Source organism: Trachurus trachurus (assembly GCF_905171665.1).
Source record: "Trachurus trachurus genome assembly, chromosome: 7".
Classification (NCBI taxonomy): domain Eukaryota; kingdom Metazoa; phylum Chordata; class Actinopteri; order Carangiformes; family Carangidae; genus Trachurus; species Trachurus trachurus.
In genome coordinates, this window is record NC_139901.1 from 17,433,249 (window position 1) to 17,454,177 (window position 20,929).

The following is a 20,929-nucleotide window of genomic DNA, read 5'->3' on the forward strand; positions in this document are numbered from 1 at the left end:
TGGTTCAAAATAAAGCAGCAGAGGAAACAAATAGGGCCTCATTTGTAAAACTTATGTACGCTATAAAAAATAAAAAGCCCTAACCTTAATGCAGAGGATCGAGCATGTCACAAGCCTCATTATCCTTCCCTGTTGGCTCCCGTAATTAAACATGAATGATTGATGGTAGGCGTGTTGCGAGCACTACGATACACATCTGTCAATTCTAGTATTTGTACAGAAGATCAAAATTACACACATCGACTGAAGTGTTTTGTTTTGGAGAATCTCAACATGTCACAGCTGCAGTGAGCTCTGCACCAGATGAAAGCCAAATTATTTAGACGGGAAGAACTAACGCTAATAAGAGCCAGAGGTGCGGGGAAGAGTTCACTGGAGCTCACTTGACTGCACTTCATAAGAGAGTCTGGGCTGTGCAGCTACCAACAGGCGATAAGTAGATGTAAGGTGAAATGCACTGAGAGAGTTATTAATGTACCAGATGTTATGTTAATATTTCACTCAGTTTCCCTGTTAAAAGATTTGTAGGTAGAAAACAAACTTTTAATATTTTAAAACACTATAATGGAGTTGCGTGCTGCTTTAGAGACGTTTAAGTGTTTATTAATGTAGAGTACTTGTTAAGAAGTAAAACTCCTCCTATGATGACATATTTTATGTTATTTCAGCTGTGTGTAACTTTATCGTTTTTCATTATCTGTATATAAGGCAGCCACTTTTGTGTGATCAGGAGGAGTTACATTGGTGACAAATACATTAACAAACCTCACTGATGCTTACAATTACATTACAGTGTGTTATAAACCACTTATTAATTGTTTATAAATTCTAAATCATAAAGTAAAGTGTGAATTTATTGTACTAACTCTCCTTGAGCATGCTCTCCAGAAACACCTGTATCTCTACATCCTAACATCATTGTGGGAGATGCTGAATGCATCTTACACACTTTTTTTTTTTTACGCGGACAAAAGGTTTAGAAATGAGGCCCCTGGTGTGACAGAATACAAAAGCTTTTATAACACGACAGCTAAATCAAAAACAATTTCAGCCCCATTAGGGTAAGCAGAAATAATTAAAATCTCTTCCCTAACACGATCAGTCATCACACTTGCTGCTTGACCAAAACTATATTTCTCTTTGCTTCAATCAGCTGCTGATTGGTCAATTCCTCCAGTGACCACAGCAGATAAAACACGTAACACTGCCTAAAGTCTCAACACAGACAAGATAATACAAAACAAAACCGGCCCTCACCCACCAAAAGACAAAAAACAAACCAAAAAAAAAAAAAAAACTACATTTGATATTCATCCACATGATCTGTGAGTGTTTTCACTGACGGCCTTGTTGCCAAGGCTACAACCCACAGTGACCCACTTGAGTGCATCTCAGGTAATGGTGTGCCAGCCTGTGTGAGGAGGAGTCGGGATGGAAGAAGGCTGGGGGAGAGCGAGGTGGCCTCCTCCCCCATGTCTCTTCCCCAACTTTCTGTCCCATCCTGGTGCCCCCCCCTCTCTCCTGAGCTCATCAGTGTCGTGTTTGTGGCGTTTGGGATGTTGTGGATCACGTGCAGGGCGACACGGGGGTTGGGGGGTGGGATTGGGGGCGGGTTGGGATGCAGTGGGGCAGGATGGAAGGGGGGTTGGGGAGCCCAGGGTCACTGTCGCCGGTCCTCCGTCTCTGACCGTGAGAACGCCATCACCACGTCCTCAGCACCTGCGAAGCAACGGCAGATTGTCAGATGAACTCCCCGAATCAAATACAATTAACAATCTGTGTTAAAAATTCCACCGATGTTTGTACCACAGTAAATAAGACAGAAAGTGTTATATCTGTGTGTTTATTAAAGACGTTGGCAGTTGGAGATCCAGAGAGATGTGGCGCAAATGTCAAGCAGAGAAAAATGATCTTTACTTTTCTGACTAATCTGAAATGTGTCATCTGTTTACTTCACGGTGACACTGGGTGTGAGCTGCTGTGGGCAGTTTTGTGTTACACACACCGTAGGAGGAAACACACAAAGACACTATATCCACTGAGATAGCAGTATATTCACGTGTGCATAGTTCCCACCTGTCGTAAAATGTACAAATAAATTAACTGTGATCAAACTTTTCTGCTCACACTTTTTTTTTTTTAAGTAGATTTTTTGGGCTTTCTTCTCCATTAATGACAGGAGAGTTGAGAGAGAGACAGGAAATGGGAGGCAAGAGGGAGGGAATGACACGCAGGATAGGGCCGCTTGGTGCAGGATTCGAACCGGGGTCGCCTGCAGTGAGGACTAGGCTATAGCCTCAACACATGGGGCGGGTGCTCTACCAACTTGTGTGTAGTTCAAGAAAAGGATTTTTCATGCTGATCCAAATCCTAACACTCGTTTTTCGTTTTTCTGCCAACAGGCATCGCAGACCTGTTGCTGAAAGTCACTGGATCCTGGCTGGTCTTCACCGGGTTTTCAACCATCTACGTGTGATTTTTATCACCCCAAAACTAATTTTAGCACAAAGTGTGACACGTCTGAAGTTTTCTGCAAGTCCTTGGATCCTGTCAACATCCTGTAAATCCTGTCAGCTGTGACTATAAAGCTGAGGGGGGGGATATATGCAGCCATGAAAATCCTTTTGGTGCATGCAGGTGATTTCATATTCTGCCAGGTTCACCCGCTGCAGAGCCACCGCCTGCCACATCGGGCGACACTACGCCACAATGAGCGGGATCCACTCCGTCGTGACAACACTTAGATCACGGGCTTCAGCTCCACTCAATCTCTTGCGCTGCTGAGGCTTAAGACTGTCTGTGAAGAAACAACAGCTAGATTTCAGATTTGTGCACTGACCTCACTACATCGAGGAAAATAATCAACAGGCACAAAGGAATGGACTGAAATGATTTACAGCACCCGGTCTGATTTCTTTCCATTTCTTTTATACCTCTTTCCCTTTTACCAAGTTAACCACGACCATGATAATTACAGCCTTGTCTCAGATGAGTCAACTAAATGATCCTGTCATCTACACAATAGGACTTAGTCAGCTGGCCTTTGTTTAATAAGCAATCATTCATTAGTCTGTTGCCAAGTTGTTTGGGCCTGCCCACACCTGCTGAGACAGTTTTCTCTCATAAATGAAAATATTTATTTATTTAAAATACACATTTCTATTAGAGAAATGGTGAATCAAAATCACACAATGTTCTCTTAGTGTTCTTTCATATAGGACTAATGTTTTTGGCAAGGACTTGTTTAATTAGAAGATTTCAGTCTGAAGTGGGGGCGTGGGGGTGCAGACACTTCTGGCAGATGGAGTAAGAACGTATTAAAACCCCTCTTGCACCGTCATGCTCTGCAGCTGGTGATATACATTTGCTGCTTGGTAATGGAAGCAAATTGACTGTGAAATATATAGAGCACAAAGTATATACAGCAACATTTCTAACCTCCTCAATATCTTGATTAAAAAAGCGTCTCTTAAAGATGAGTGGGCCGGATGAAGACTAGGAGCAGACGCTGCCGACGCTGAGCTCGATCGCGTAGTGAGATGAAACCCTCTGATGAAGCTACAATCACAGAAGTATTACCAACACCGATTCCCACACCTTTGCAGACGGCCGAGAAGAATTCCTGTCGGCACCTCATGTCTGTCTGCTATAAAAAGACTTTTCTTCAGTGCAGCCCCAAGTGCTTGTTAGATTTAATTATTGTGGAGATATGAAAGTAGGCCAGGGACTGTGAGCTTCCACATGTATTTGGCACAAGGGGCGGACCCTCCTCATCAGACAGCACAGACCCTCGAAACAGAATTTTAGTCTGTGTCTCTCTAGTGTGAAGATAATTAGCATGTTTCTATGCTGCATTCAGGTCATCTTGAGTTTGGTAAAAAAAAAAAAAAATCAAGGCTTTTTGGGGGGAGGGGCCTTTAAAGATGAACTTTCAAGTTCCCCTCTCCCAAGGCAGCTCACAGGCCAACCAAACGAGCTTATGGCAAAGATAAAAAGCCAGTAGGCAACTGGAAAGGAAACTACAGACAGTGATAAAAGACAATATTGGTCGAGACATACTGACTTAGACTTAGACTTCAATTAATGACATAAATCTCATCTGCGAGATGGCAGCATGTTGGGATAATGATGCTCGAACAAGGGACAATTATATAATACCACACAATAGGAAACTTGACCTGATTTAAGCTGCTGCTGAATCGAATCGTACTGTCGTTCAAGAAGAAGACGCTTCGACACAAACCACTTCATAAAAACACAACCATTTGTCTGAATTAATGTCAGTCTGAATGATTTTGTGCTTTGCCCTTGTGGTGTAACAGGCATTTCAGAGGACGGACGTGCCAGACACTGCGCAACTTGAGCCGAATGACCAGAAGAAACTCTCAAAATACACACACACACACACACACACACAGACAGAGCCGGGTGAATGGTTGGGCTATATCTGTTTTACTTGAGTGTTTTGCCTGAGAGTCGTATTTGGACCTCGCCCTGCCCCACACACACACACACACACACACACACACACACACAAGCTGTATAGCCAACGTGATGGAATCGTCAGATCCCTCAAAGCTGTTGCCTAGCGACAGATAAAAATCAGACTGCATCAGTGGATGGCAGCCTGCTCCCGCTGCCTATGAGCAAACAGCTTTGGGTTTGTTTCAATGCAGCTCAGCCGCGTCTGGCCGCTCCCTGGCCCCTCCCTCCCTCCCTCTCTCTCTCTCACCACTGTGCACTGATCCCCCTCCTCACCCTGCACGGTGGGGCTAAACAGAGCAGCTCCGGACGGTGGATTACATAAATAACAGCAACAACAGCTATGTCATCCGATTTGTCCACCATAAATACTTTGCACGAAAGAAAAAGCCCCCTCATTAATAACAGAAATAGTATTTCCTGAAAAAGAACAGAAGAGAAACAGGATATGTGTTTCACCAAAGAGTAAAAGTCAAATAGCTTTTGGTGTCTCAAATAATTACTGCACACGTGTTGTTAAAAGAAATTAAGGAGAAATAAAACAATCTCAGACAATACTATGCTGTGTACAACTATTTGAGAGGCTGAGTGACAGTCGATCATGGTAAAGCAACAAGAAAACAAACAAAAAAATTCCCGTGTCTCAAATTGGTGAAAATTGTGAAAATTTGCTCCTTTAAATATTTGAGAATCATTGGGGTTTGTCTTGTTGATACCTTGGGACCAATTGTGGGTCAATTTTTGTGCTTTTCTGGGGTTTTACAAAAAATAATTAAATGGGAAAAAAACATTACTGACTAAACTTCTAAGAGACTATTAATCAATATGTGTTTGAAAAAAGGTAACGTAGAAAAACATAAAACCCACACAAGGTTCCAGTGAAAGCTCTCAGAACAATAAAGCTGTGAGATGAACCCGGGGGAAGCTCGTTTGAAGTTAGAGGCTCCTTCATTCACTGACTGACTCAACACACACGCAGCCCAACGATGACTCCAGTGGTGGAGTGATGAAGCTCTGAGTTACCAGTCGGAGCAGCAGCAGCATTTGAGGTCACAATCTGTGCAGGGTCAGCTGAGAGGATAAAGACACAGAGCACCCTTCCCCACCCATAACACACACACACCGACAGCAGGAGCGGGTTAAGAGGCATGATACACAACAGGGGTATGTGTGGTCCAGCTCAATATGTTGACACCAACAAACACAGCGGGTCTACTTTAACACAGCCAGTAACATTAATGACTGATCGGCTATTTCAAGGCAACATGACTGTACACTATTTTCCCATGGATTTATCCTTGTTTTCATTTTCTTCTACTACTATTATCTATTTTCCAGCTCTCTCTGTTTATTCTGGGTTCACATAATATAAAATGTAGTTCAGACCTCTGCAACTTCTACTACTTCTTGATAATTTGTTTAATAAGTTTGGTTAAACTTTTCTGCAGCCATCGGAGCAGTGACCATCGAAGAGATTCAGCAAATCTGAGCTGGCCCCAACTGTCCTGAAACTGTCCTGAAACTATCCTGTACTGTAACACTCACAACCTGTACAAGCTCACACATATTAGTGACACGTTTGAAGGAGAGATGTGTTAAAAAAAAAAAAAAAAAAAAGGCATCTAGCCTTTGTCTTTCAGCGAGTTGAGTCAGGTAGACGTGGCGGTTCATAAATCTGAGTGTCTGGCTCTGATTCATGCTGCAGTGAAGAGCAGGATAAAGAAGGAATCAATACCACTCTGCCCCGGCTGAGTCGCCAAACAAAGGCGGGTCCTTGTTCTGTGTCACAGTGCTTTCTGTTGAAAGGCAGGTTTAAGGCTTTTGCGTGATACCGGGACTGTATCACAGGCAAGGAACAAGATTGTGTATTGATTGCTGAGGGCTGTGGTAATATCTGAAATGAGCGAGGCCATATTTTTGTAAGCGGGGATGGGAGTGATGGGGAGAGATTGGAATATCACACTCTGTGTAATTAGCACTCCAGCTTGCCTCCCGGCCCCCTGATGACACCTGCTCCAATCTACCGAGGCAGCACGTCGCAACAACACCAAAGCCCACAGGGAAGCTTCGCTTTCCTGGGACAACTGGGGTTGCTATGGCAACCCTTCCTCGTCTCTCCTCCTTTGTTGAGGCCCACAGACGTCCTTCTGGGAGGAGTAAACTTTCTCCATCAAATCAGACAGCATAACAAGACCTGAGACGGCTGGCTTTAGGTGCGGCTCTGACAAACGGTATTGTTTTCAGTGACAGGGGGAAGATCTGCGAATCGAAGAGTTAAAGGAAGAAGAATAACAGCCTGCTTGTTAAGACAGAGCTAATATATTCCCCACAGTATGCTGTAACTACTGTGCCACAGAAAACTCAATGCACCACAGAGTGAGTGACACAGTTATTATTCAGTATTACCCCAAAAAGCAATTTACACTGAGAAAGCCATCCAGAAAACCCAGGCCTCGCTTAATGAGTTCACACTTCATTTCCAATCATAATAACAGCGTTTAAACATAGCATGTTTAGTCCTGCTCGCCCACAATCCTCTGCTCCTCTGTGCCGCCAAAATTCAGCTACATCAAGGTATTCACAAAGCTGATTGGGGGAAAAAATAGGAAAGAAAAATAGGAAAGAAAGAGAACAATATTCACAGCTCCAGCGCCTTTGGCAGAGAACTCCATTTCGGTCTGATTAAAATTGCAAAACAAAATTTTGTATTTGCATGTATGGTAATCAGCCAATTAAAACTATCTGAAATGCTAATTCATTGACCCATAGACTTAAAAGAAATATGAGTGGCAGCCCCCGAGTTGGTTTCCACTCATTCCTTCCAACAGAGAAACATCTGACAACTGAGGAGAGTTGGAGGAGGAGAGATTCAGGGTGTGAGCAACATTTCCACTCAGTCTGATCATGTGATGAAGGACGACACCGTTTCGGGAGAGATTAGACCGCACCGCCGAACAAAATTGTTTTCTTATCAGAATATGTTAAGCTGACAACAGAAATGATGTTATCCATTTGTAACATTCGTTTCTTGCACCTACGCTCTCCCATTTAACATTTCCCGATTACCGCCTGGCCTTGACCGAGAGGGATCAATATCTGAGCGTGTCTCCACTGCGCCCTCCATGCCCTCTAAGTAACCACCATTCGATCGATGACGCCACGTCTGACACACGACACCGTCGCTCCATGCCGAGAGACCCCTCGAGGACGCTGGCATCACGGCGTCCTGCATCAGCATGTTCAGAATATGTTCAGGGTGGCACCGCTGGGGGTGGATACTGTGGCTGAACCGGTTTAGATTCTCACTCATGGGAGATAAATCTCTCTGGTTGGGAATTGTGGTTGGGAATTATGTGACCTCTAATCGGAGCTCCAGCGTTGTTACCCTAAGCTCCTTTTTTCTTTCTTCCAAATATAACAATATCGAAAAACAACACATGGTGTCTAGGGGCTGACAAAAATATTCTAGAGGCATCCAATCTTTTTAGACAACCACGGTGTGCTTTTTAATACAGCTATTACCGGAGCAGCAGAGGTGGGGGACAAAAAATGCATTTGTCAAATGGTTGCAAAGAGTAAGGTTGTTAAATTGACCATTTTATCTCAGCTGTGTCTCCTGTAGGTATTGAGCAAATCAGTATGAGGTCTAACCATATAGCTGCTGAGAGCTGGTTTATCAATGACACAAACAAACCTCTTGGCCTGAAAGACTGCTGGCCGTCCACAGAGGGTGTCCACGTGTGGCTAAAGGGACAGACTATGCTACTACTGCATTGAGCAGGTCTGTTGTTATTATAATAGAGTGAGAAAAGGGTGCAGCACAGAGAGTACAACCTGATATATCCACACACCCATCTGGCACAAACATGGAAAATTTGTCCAGTACAATTAACACATTGAAACTCATTTTGATTCAGCGAACGGCTCCTCCCGAATATTAATGAATAGATTTCCCACAGTCATCCATATTTCATTTGTTTTTGTTGCTTTAATAACAGAAATCAAACCAAGATTATCATGTGATGTGTCACATTGGTAATTTGCCGTTTTGAAGTCTCTAAAAATTACACTTTAAGAGGTGCAATGACGGTGCACGTTGCCAGGCAATAAAACGTTTCCTTTCATCTATTTTTTTTTTTTTTTTTTTACCATATTACCAAGTCTAAATGAGATCAAATAGTGGGCTTCCCTCTCCATGTAACTGAACCTCTTCACACCACCTCAAAGGAAGCTGAATGTGCTGATACTTACAAACTGCTGTCCTTCAGCGTTGTGCTAAATACTTTAAAGTGATTAACTCTGTGCTACTCCACAATGCCTAATCACACTACTTTAGACAAAATACAGACCACAAATAATTTATAGCCACACCGAGGAGGTGGCAGCCGGCCAGATGATACTAAATGTGTCTGTTTCTGTGATGTATAATGTATACTTGGAGCACCGTTCACCAGTCATATTCCTTGCATAATTAATGAGGCTCTTTGTGGCAGTATTGACGCAGCAAAGATGTGGAGTTCTGTATCCACTAAAGGGCATGAAGAAACAGAGCGAGGCCACGCAGCACAGACTGACAACTAGTCTGCAGTTGTTCAGAAAACATCCTTTGTAAATGAATGATTTAAGAAAATCTGCACTGATCTCACATCTGATCGCTGTACTCTTTGAAATGTGACACCATCCGTCCTTTCTGATGCAACGCTTTATATTCTGCTGCTCTCTGAAGAAACAACATTTTAATAATGAAATCTGTCTCTGATGCAACAACCCACATTAAAAAAAATGTGATGCTGCAGAATGGGCCTGAATTAAACAAAATATGACGATGTAGTTTAACACCCTGCAGGCTAAAAAAGAAGAGCAGAGGAGGACAAAAAGACAAAGTCACTGCGCCGCACTGTTTCTTGCCTCCTTAATACCTTATATAATCAGAAACCTAATCCTTCTCCATTGCAGAAAATCACATATTTATCTTTTTTTCCCCCCTAAACATCATCACTGTTTTTTTACTTAGCAAAAGGACAGAGCTTAAACTCCCTTGAGAGACAAATATCATATCAAACAAAGCAAAACCTGAGCCCTCGGCAGGTTTACCACAGCAGGGCTCCTATCTGACTGTCGGGTTTGGGCTGCGCCTGGAAAGCAGCTGCTATTCTATTTACAAAAAAAAAAGAAGAAAAATAATTACAATTTGCTGCTGCTCCATCATGCTACTGCAGTGCCTCCACACAAGTACTATTTTCTTTAAATCTAGCACCCTCTTGTGGTTGACACTTGTGAAAACGATTCAGAAGCTGAAGAAAGCTCAACAGCGCTCTCCAGTGCCCTGACCAAGTACGACCAGCATGTGCAAGGGACTGGGAGGGCGCAGCATCAAGCAAGCCAAAGTCTCACAAAACCACACAAACAGGTTAGTGATCTGCTTTCACAAACTAACACCACAATATTTGAACGTGGTTCTCTCTCCAGGCCACTTGTGAGAAGCAGTAGTGAAACTAGCCGTGCACTCACTATGAGGATGAGTCACTTGGTTCCAGTCAGCCACACTGTTTACCGTGTGAGTAATCTCACAGAGCTGGTGGGCCGCCGGGTCTGCTCGGGAGCTCGGGGAGGGAATCTGTTAGGCCGGCTGCGGTACGGATACAAGAGGAGCGGTGTGCGCGGGGGGATTTTCCCTTGTTTTCGGTCTCGATACAGTAGTGCTTCTGCAGCATGTGAGCATGGCCTTTATGGGCTAATGTTGTTTTAAATTTGTTTGGTGTAAACTGTGAGTCATGAACGCCCTCAGCTCTTACACTGGTTAAAACCAAAATACAAAAATTCTAATTATATGAAACATTAAAGCACAACTATTGATCGGCTTTGAAAATGTGACTTCATCACATTTGACACTGAAACAAAAACAACATTATCCGCTGCACAACTGTGTTTTGAATGATTGTGTATGTGCGTGTCCCAGCCTTACCCTGGTCTATGTTGTGCTGTGGTAGCTGGCTCATCTGACTGTGGACCACACCTGCGTAATTTCGGAGAAAAGCCTCTTCACTCGGCGTAAGCTGGAGAAGAGAGGGAACAAAGTGAAATTCCAAGTTAAGATATGAGCTCATCTGGAGGAAGTCGAGCACACTTTTCTTATGACAACACCTCAAATAACAGTTCTCCAAGAAATGGGGATGTGACAATCTTAACATGAATTCATTTGAGGAAATAGTGGATTTCTGTGTCTGCTCTCATTTTGTGTTTCGATACGCATCCTTTTCTAAACCAGTTTAAGGGCACATTAATATTTTATGTTTATGCCTGAAAGTGAAAGAGAAAATAGAAAATGTTCTATGTGTCATATGCCGTGTTAAAAACCCCAAACCTAAATCTGACATTACAGGCCTTGCAATATTGTATTCTTATTTATAATGTACACACACTGGTTTGACTTGCAAACAGACATTGTATACTGTTGTTCAGTGTGGCTTGTTACATATATTTATATCTATTTTCCATCTGCTGTACACAATGGTCGAATGTTGTCCTATTTTTGTCCAGCTTTGCTGCTGCGGTGGTTTTCAGCTGCATACCGATTCTAATCACAAACTTGGTCTTTTACTCACTGAAAAACATTTTATCTTGTTGTGTGACAAGTGTTTTAATTCTGCTGTCAAAAGCCTCATGAAGGACTTGTTTGTTGCTGATTAGAAACTCAACAAAAACAAATTTACAGTGACAAACACTTGGGGTTATGAGTTAACAGTTGATAATGACGGCAGCTTTCAGCCATGCAATAGGAATTTTTAATCATGGAAGTAATCTTAATTATGACTTGATGTTTCCTAAAATTTATTATACAACATTTGTGCAACATAATCAAACCTAATGCACAGCCTCAAGCTTAGGTCCGCAGAGACCGAGTATTTAGAGAATCAAAGTAAAACGTGTGATCCGTGAACGATGGCCCCATTTCAGAGTTTTCATTTTAGCCAGAAACTGGGGATTTTGCTGCCTGAATCAAGTTTAGCCATAGTTATTAAATTATTCACAGATTGAAGCTCTTGTCTGGTTAGTGTGCTGTTATACCATTGGTAGAGTGTGAGGAGGATGTCTCGCTTCTCAGTGTCTCCATTAGACAGATGTTTGACGGATGCAAAGCTTGCATGTATAATAACATTTGCCTTTAAATCTGCTCGATATCTTACGAAAACCTTTGAAGGAGGACAGGTTTGTAGATTGTTTCTACTTGCGTCTGCAGTGTCATAACCACAGCCACAACTGTCAGTTTTTTTGTTCTCCAGAGGCTGCAAATTGCTCGTCTCTGCTGACGTCGTACTCCAGTCTGTCAAAAGTGGCATCTCGACAAGAATTCACCACCTGAGCTCTTGTCACGACTGGAGCTGAACAGAAATACATCTGTGGAGTTGCTGTGAGCTCTTCCTGATGTAGACATATTGAATCTGATGGAGATATTTGCTGAGGGAAGATAGATTTGACAAGTGTGTATCTCTGCTGCAGTGATATAAAGATCATCAGGGGACTTGGTCTGACGGCTGTAAATCGCCTAAAACAAGTTGGATTGTTTGTTTTTTTTGCAAAGCTTCAGTCTGCCCTCTGTCATCACCACTTCAACAGCAGAAATATGCCACTCTATTACATGGATAGAGACATGGAGCTTCGTGTATGGTGAATCTGTTCATGACATTTCCTTGTCAGTTTGCATCTGAGACCCACACTACAGGTTATGACATGTTGATTAAGTTTATTCCTCTGCTTCTAGATGCACCAATTTTACAAGTGTCACATTATGGCGTAGTAATTGTGGTTGTTGGTGTTTGTGGTCAATTTGGCAAAGCTTATTAGGGTAGATTTCAGAAGATGTGACTTTGCTCATTAAAAAAACCACTGTGTGCAGGATTTGGACAATGAGTGTCTGCTGAACTATAAAATGCCACATTGTGATAGTTTGTGTGAAGAAGACAAGACACTTGACTCACATTTGATCCCATTTTCTTGAGCATGAGCAGGACCCGCACTTTCTGTTGGATGTACATGTCTTCAGGAGACTTCCCCGGGGCCTCCTCGCGGTTCATCCCCCCTGCTCCTGTGGCTCTGGACACATAAACAAACAATGATTACACAAGACCTGTGAAAAATCACAGCTACGCAAACACTCACACTGTTATTGGAGGTTAAAAAGACACACAGACGCACAATTTGACCGGACATACCATCACAAAATGAAAACTTTTCATTGTGGGCACTGGGCCACGAAGAGTGGTAGTGAAGACCGTTCAACCAGGTTGCTAGACGGTAATTTAACTTGTATATTCCTATTTATTTGATGTTAGATTCAACCTCTGCGCTAAATAAAGCTCCAACAGAACCTTTCATATCAGTCTTGGCAGCACTTTTGAGCAGATATGAGGTTTAGGCTCTTATACTCCGCAGCATTAAGCTAACACCCCCGGGAGTATTACTATTACAATAAAAGACCGACCGCATTTCAATTATCAAATGTTTTCTAATCTGACTTCTCAGACAGAGAGCACCAGGCTGGCTGTTTTACCATTAGTGTAAATAATACAGATGGTCTGCATGTGATAACCACTTCATAATCCAAACAGTGATGATATCAGAAGTCAGTGGCCTTGTCTCAGCGCAGTCACAGTGCAGTTTTGGCACTTCACAGCGTGAATGGCTGTCATTAATATTGCATGGCAGTTTTCACACAGATCTCGCCACTGCCTGCTCCTTCCATCTCTTATTCTCCGTCTAACTAATGACCTATTTTCACTGTCAGTCTGCAGAGATGCGAAATATAGGCAAAGGGGAAGAAAAAAGGGGAGGGAAAAGGAGGCGATAAAAGGAGCTGCCAAAGCTAATGCGGATGACAGAAAAGGGATAGGTTCCGCTGTGATAGCGCACACACATCAAGGTTGGCTGCTGTCGCATTAGATCCCCGTTATAAGACACCAACCAGACGAGGCATACAGCACAGCTTGACATATACCGCCCAAATGTTCTAATTGAAAAAAGCAAAAAACATGCAGAAGGAATAATTCACTGAAAACACCAAAATAAAAACTTAAAAAAGGCTAAATCTAGTGGGAGAGAACAGATTTAATAGAGAGAATATCAGTATGCAAGTCAGGATTTGTTCTCCCCTAAGAATCTTTCATAAAAAGCCTACGGGAGCCGTAGTGACTATGATAGTTCTGGCAATTTATTTTGGCCTCTTATCTATACAAAGGGCCACTAATGCATGTTGACAGGCGGTTTGATGTGGGGTTATATTTAATTGAGAAGCTGGCTCGCTGTTCCCCCCTTCCTAAAGCCCAGGGGTGGAGGATGAATGGGGCACCGTTGGCCATTGGCTGCCGTTCGGGTGCCACTGTGAGCGTGTGGATTCATCCAGATCAGAGCAGCTGGAGAGCATGCTTCTAGCTATAGCCCTTATAATTATACCAACCTTCGGTGGCCGTTTACTGTAAGCAACTAACACTTGACTTCGTCTCCTTGGCTGTTTTCAGTGGCACAAAGTGGTGGCAGCACACTGAATAAAGCACAGACGAATGCATTAGTTATTCACTTCAACCTCCCAAGTGTCAGGCATAGTTTAATTGGAGAGCCACTGAAGACTCAAAGCAAGACTGACATGAAAAGATTGAGAGAGCTGGCCGGTGTCCGTTCGGTAGCTCAGTGCACCTTCGGGGGTAGTGGTGGCGGTGCGTGCGTGTGTTTGGGGTTGGAGTGATGGAGAGAGGGTGTTGGAGAAAGCGGGTTAAGGGTGGGTGGGTTGGGCGGGGGTGGGTGCGGTGTGGTGTGCGGTGGCAGCAGCTTCAGAAAAAGCAGCAGTGACACGTTTGATCACGTCTCCCAGCTCCCCGCCTCAGAGAGCTGCGACTCCAGGCACAGAGACCTACCAGCGAGACAACGCACAATATGAAGGGAGACAGAAACTTGGGCACGCAAATCCGCCAGATGCAAGATGCTCGGAGTAATTCGGTCACTGCGTTCGAGTGGGTAAAGACTAGAGGATGAAAACGAGAAGTGAGGAACAGGATTCTCCAATTGCTAAAAGGTGTTGTCTTGTCTTGGGTTCTTAAAGTCACAAGTGATTATAGAACAAACATCTATTAATATGCAGAAATATTTTGAGACCTGACAGCTTAAACACTCTTGTGTCTGCTACTGCCCGTTAATCATCTATATAAATAGGCCTACTGCTTTCATGACTGATGCATTTCTGATCCTCTGATGTTTTCCCTTTTGAAGTTTAAAAACTGGCCATATTTAGTACCATCACTGCTCAGGCTGCCGACTGTTCTGAGGGTTGCAATTGATATTTTTTACCAGCCTGAAAGTTTATTTTTTCTCATTCCACTTCCACAGCGATATCTGCTACAAGAACAACAAATGAAGTACACGAAATCCCATAGGGAGAGACTCTGTGGGAAGAAGAAGAAACAAAGTGGAAATGAGGGTGATCAGGGAGGTTTTTTTTCTTTTGTTGTGACATGTTTGCGAAGCCACTTGAAAAAGGAAAAGGGGAAAGCAGTCAGATTGCATCTTTTTGTGGAGTTCACCTAGTCTTCTTCAGGCTGGAGGGGGCAGAAAGACTCATTTGTAAATGACTATTTTGGGCGGCACATTTAACCACAGAACTGGAATCATTACAGCTCTAGTACTCACTGAACTGGATGACAACATGTATACAACAGTGATTAACACGGTGTATGTGATTATGTAATGGGTGGTTTCATCCCTGCTCTCCAACTGAACCAGCTAGCTTTCCAGCCATGTTTATAATTCCAGCAATGCTCCAGATGGTACTCTGGTCCTTGCCTCCCTGCCACAGACCTAACCTCTAAATAATGTCTTTCAGGGTATCAGTGCTTCGACATTTTGAACACATTGGCCGAGTCCAGCTGAAGATGAATTTAAAACCGCAAATCACATGTTCTCTTTGCCAGTTTCAGCTTGCATAATGCCAATCATCTTCAGCTGCAAGCCAGTAACAGTGTGTACTGTGCACAGTTTTCAATATCAATTATTTAGTGACAAAATTCTGCGTTTTGCAGGACCTTACCTTTTCTGATACTAAAATGTCTTGTTTTATCCTGGAAATAGTTCAAAACCTTGTTTAAAATTGCAGCTAGTTAATTTATACTCAAGTTGAGTCTGAGCAAACTTCACAAAGTCTAAAACTAAAAAATATTACATGTTAAACCATGCATTACATTTGTTAATTTTACTACTCAATAAACTGACAAATTGTTTGAAGATGCAATGATTCGTCTATAAAGCAATTGCACAATTAAACGTCTTCAAACTCTGTTCTTATTTAACCGTAAGACACACAACAAACTCTTCCAATAAGGCCAATTTCTGGTAAATACTTTTGCTACTTCAGCAGTTAGTCAAGTGCATCAAGACAACCGGTAAGACAGACTGCTTTCTGTCCAATGAAATTAAGGCAGAAGTGAACAACTTGTCAAGAAGCAACAACAAAGTACAGTATATAATTACAAATAAAAACAAAATCACTTACAAATATTCACAAAAATGAGCATGTTGTGTATGCTATGTGCATTATGCACATGGTCTCCCATGTAACACATCTTAAATCATTTCAAGGACAAGAAGCAAGGACCCCCGTTAAGACTCTTTTGTGTGTGTCTGATGTTCGGTTCTGGAGGTGGGCTGGCTCGACACTAATCCCCCAAGGGATGCTCAGCCTCGACACATGCAGCTAATGTTCCCGACGTAATCAAAGGATTTCTTTAATGCTGATCTAGGACTAATCCCCCCCTCTCTCTGCCTGTGTTGTGCTCTCTTGTCAATGTTGTGATGCTGGGCTGAGCTGAGGGCCTCTAGGCAGCCCAGTGAAATCACAGCATCACTGACACGAAACTGAGAAAATGTAAGGGAACCAACACAACACAGCTGAAAGCTTCAAGTTCCCAGTTTCATTATCAATCAATAATTTTTTTTTGGTCAATCATGAAAAATGGCAATTTCTACTTCCCTGAGCCTAATATGGTATCTCCTTTCCTTGTGAATGTACAGCTAGAGGATAATACCACAAAGAAGATACATACAAGATAGTGGGGGTGGAGCATGTTTGGGATTTTTTTTCACTGTTTTTGCTTAAAAAATTGAAATATTGAAACACTCGTCTGTCGATTAACTAATCAATTATTCATATTAATAGCTTTGCTTTCTGCAATGTTAGTTCTTCTGTGTAAGTGTAAAAATCTTGAAAATGTGTTACACTGTGTGAATACGTATGTACTAACACATGTGAACTTAAACTATCTAAGTTCATATGTGAAAGTACATATAAAGGCAAACTGCTGTGCATGTTGCAACGCAGCTTAAAAACAGACAAAACGAGCCTATTCATTGCCTGGCTCAGCAGTCCAGAGCTCTCACGTCCATTTGTCTCTGTGTGTCCGTTAGTGCCTCTGAGAAACAAAAACACGGCTTCTAAACACTGTTTCAACACTGTGACCTGGCCACGCCGTGCAGTCAGGGTCTGCTGCCAGGGATTACAGTATGCAATGTGATAGGCTCTCACATTTGCTGAGGGTCATGAAGAGCAGCAGGCTGCCACGGTACGCCGACCCAGTCAGTCACACATGGCCCGGTCCACTTGTTAAACTTGTTACTGGATCCAAATGGTCACATGATGCAGATGCACAACGTCTGATTGTTTTACAAATCAAATTCCTCAAGTGAGCAGAAAAATTGACAAATTGGCCCTTTGAGTTGACTGACGAACCGTTTTTCAGTGAGGTTTTAGCTTTACACGAGGGCCACCTCAGAGGTCAACAACCTTCATGCAGAGGAAAAACTGAGGAGGAAAAATAACTTGAATTCAGTCATGAGCTGCTCCAGCATCCCAAGCAAATGTGCGAGAAACTTAAGTAGGCTACAACCCTGGTGCGGCTGCCAGCTGAGCTGCCAACAACCTGGCCTGGTTCTGTGGAGCAGCTGTGTTACTGCAGGTACACACACACACACACTCTTCTGCTGATGGATAACCATGTCATGAAACCTATTAAGGCAACTAGAGGCAACACTGAAATTAAAAATGTATCACATGAATGTCACTTTGCAATAAAGATGCTGATGCTGTCTGATATAACATAAATTATTAAAATTAGCTGAGACCTAATTTGACAGATTTTGCGTTTTTACAACACACCGAGCACTGCAGATCGGCAAAATAAACAGCAGCTGACCAGTTATTTTTAGAGCTTCGATGATAAGCCAATCAAGAGAAAATTTAATGGCAACGATTTTCAATTCATTGTTATAACCATTTTAGAGGGAAAATGTCAAATTCTCTAGTCCCAGCTTCTCAAATGTCAAGATCTAATTATTTTCTTTGTCTCATATGATAATGTAAGTTTGGGTTTTGAACTTCATGGATTGTCTAAAAACAGCAAATAAAACACACAGCAGGCTCTCCAAACAGAAAATGAATTGCTAAAATTGCTTGACAATTAGATAACTGATGATCAGAGATGTTGATGATTAGTTTCTGCCTACTGCCTTCAAGTCTTATGACAATTTTGACTGCAATTTCAGGACAGAACTTCTACAGAGATAGAAAAACTCTTTGACCAGCCATGACCAAACTGACTCCGTCTCTGGGTCGGGGGCCGGGGCCAGCATGGGGTCCCGAAACAGCAGGAGCCAGACGAGCAGCAGACACTGCAGGGCAGAAAGGCTCTGGCTTGGACTTACTGGATGTCTGCAAGCTGCCTTTGTGTGGAGCCATCTCCTCACATGTACAGTGCCCACAACAATGGCTACAGTATTTGGGGACAATAGTGATGAACTGGATTGTGAAAACATGATTGATAAGTAGGTCATGTCTTGTTGGCACCACGTGAGGCATGAACTCAAACAATCCTGCTCAACTGTACAGGCTTAGTTCATAGCTGGGTTTCTGGGTGTGCTTAACTGTTCTTTGACTATTTCTGGTACTGCATTAAATTGATACTAGAGCCTACAGGGGGTTAGGCTGCTGGACATGATGAAATTTCACAAAATGTATACTTAACAACACAGAGAAGCTTAGTTTTTGCCCCTTATTTAAGCCAACAGGCCCGAAGGAAGTATCGACTGCATGCGCAATACTGCTGCAGTTCAATTAAGAACTCGTATAAATCATTTCAAAGAAAAAACATTTTACAATTAAATTTACACAAACTGATTTTGGAAATGGTTTCCACAATGTGTAATTTGATACAGAGTTTTTCACAGACCGTGCTATGTAACATAATTAAATCTGGTCTATGATCTCAGAACATCTTCGCCCGCTCCTCTGGGTCTCTCAATGGAATTGAAACAGAAGCTGCTGCCTTAAGCTGGTCCCTTGGGGGTGCGCCTGCAAGATTTCAAAAGCGCCAACGTCAAGGCAAGGCATAAAATTCTGATTTGTGAAGAGCTATATGATCTCTGCGCTTGGAACATACAATGCAATGCAAATGTGCGGAGTACCATCACGTACAACAGACAAAGAGCTGTGCATGGAAAAGATGGCTACGTTTTCAAGTTTGATTTCTTAAATTGGAGGCCCCTGTCATTTTGGACTAAGCGTGTAGGTGACGAACGGATGCTAGCAGCAGTTCTTGTGTCACAGTGTCGTGATGCCACGGGAGGCTACTGCGTGGTCTAGTTAATGCTGACAAGCTGACAAGTGCTTGTGCCAAGCGCAGAGCAAGAGGTTGTATGACGAACCAGCCCTCTCGCTTCCAAACACCGCTCACAGGCAGCTGATGAGGTCCCCTCGGGGCTCGAAGGGGGTGGAGCGGGAGAACACCTGCCCCCGAATGTGAGGAGGGGAGGGTGGCGAGGGCAGCGGTCTTAATCTCTCTCCAAAACCCAGCCAGCTAGGGGAATGTGCAAACTAAGGCAGGCTTGACATACTGTGGGTCCATGACCAACTCCGTTAGTTGCCAGGAGGATTCAGTGTGCTCGCCTGTGGCCAAGCCCCGACACCCACTGGCTGCAGCACTCATCAATGCCCTGCTGCCGGCAGGGTGCCAGCTTCACCACTCAAAGGGCTGTCAGCTATTTGACATGTGGGGGGAAAGCAGACACTGTAAAAGGCAGGGTGGCACAATGCATCTGGGGGTGGCACGATCCAAAAATAGAGATTCAATCAAGGAGTTATGCGAAAAGCAAATGTGAGCATTTAACACTAATTTGAAAGAAAGTAAACAGATGTACACTATTTTTTTCCCGGATGGAGCAGCAGTGTCTTGGCTGACTAATTGATCTTTAATGTGTGTATGTGTCTGTGGGACACAAGTATTTCAGTATTTTGCAGTATTTTTCATGCAAAATTTTTATCAGATACGTGTTGTCTGTTAAATTGCATGCCAGCTGGGCACAGAAAACTGCTTTGAGGTTGATATTTCAGACCTCAGGTGCAGTTTCATCAGGATGGGGGCTACAACTAAAACAAACTAAGAGGTTAACGCTGGCGAGTCTGCCTCACGTTCACCAACATTAGCGGACTAGCTGCCCCATTTGATTAGTTTTCTTCACATACAAACTGTGAATGAAAACCAGCAGAGGTAATAAAAAAACACCTAGAAGCCTGACAAAGCAGGCTGGGAGTATAAAAACAGATATAACACATGGCTGGCTGTGGACGGTTCTTGTTATCATCATGTTGCGGGAGGCAGACTGTTCAAACTGTAGCAGCGCTCTTGCTAGCTAAGCGGCGAGCCTCCAGCACAACCTCGACACGGATCTTAAATTATTTCCGCCATGGAGAAAAACGCCTGGACACTACTCTTTAGGACTAACAAGTCGTCTTCGTTACAACCCGGACAAACGTTTCATTTAGTCCCCCCACCCCCCGCGCTACTCCTTGGTAAAAGCAGTCTGTGCTAAATAGCCGAGCTAGCTGCTCGCTAGCATGCCCGAGACAAAAGCCTGAATGAAGTTCCTATGGGTGCAAACACCATCCAGGTGCCGCCGCTGTGCCAGAAGTGTTGTAAACGCCGGGATTCAAACACACCTATCGTCTTCTAATAAGCCCTGACAATACGCAGCTCGACGAGAAAACGACACATTATGAGCTTACCCCTCCTGGTCCAGCTTTTCTTTCTTCTGTGCTCTGTTTGAATGGTGTGTTGTTGTAGGAGGGCGTCCTGTTCCGGGGTCACATCCCTCCAGTCGGCACAGCTACGGCGGACTGACTCAACGCAGCGAGGGTCCTGCTGCTTCAGCAGTACCGCTGCCCACCGCCAGGGGCGTCACCGGCACATACTAACAGGGGCAGAGGGGGGGCAGCGACCACAGCCGCTCGACAACCACAGGGCAGGTTTATTGTCAGCATTGGTAGATCGTGTGGCAATGTACGGACAAGGTAAGGTCTGACTTGTTTTGTTGATTAAAGTATTTTAATTAATTTAAGAATTTTTTTTGTTTGTTT

General features: G+C 43.3%; 1 protein-coding gene across 1 annotated transcript; it reads right to left on the minus strand.

The window, feature by feature from the left end:
- Window positions 1-574: 574 nt before the first annotated feature.
- ctnnbip1 (catenin, beta interacting protein 1) lies at window positions 575-20,678 on the minus strand. Its single transcript, XM_083975673.1, has 4 exons — window positions 20,579-20,678; window positions 12,462-12,576; window positions 10,448-10,538; window positions 575-1,719 (listed from the first exon to the last, which is right to left on the minus strand). Exons 2-4 carry the CDS (start codon window positions 12,555-12,557, stop codon window positions 1,661-1,663), a joined length of 246 nt encoding a protein of 81 aa, XP_083831799.1. The 5' UTR covers window positions 12,558-12,576; window positions 20,579-20,678; the 3' UTR covers window positions 575-1,660.
- Window positions 20,679-20,929: the final 251 nt, after the last annotated feature.

What these genes read in the sequence shown, in the direction of transcription:
- ctnnbip1 (XM_083975673.1), bottom strand. Translation starts at nt 12,557, where the DNA reads ATGAACCGCGAGGAGGCCCCGGGGAAGTCTCCTGAAGACATGTACATC. An exon ending in TCAAGAAAATGGGATCAAAT is followed by an intron (nt 10,539 to 12,461) that starts GTGAGTCAAGTG and finishes TCTCTTCTCCAG; the next exon opens with CTTACGCCGAGTGAAGAGGC. An exon ending in ACAGCACAACATAGACCAGG is followed by an intron (nt 1,720 to 10,447) that starts GTAAGGCTGGGA and finishes GTTGCTTCGCAG; the next exon opens with GTGCTGAGGACGTGGTGATG.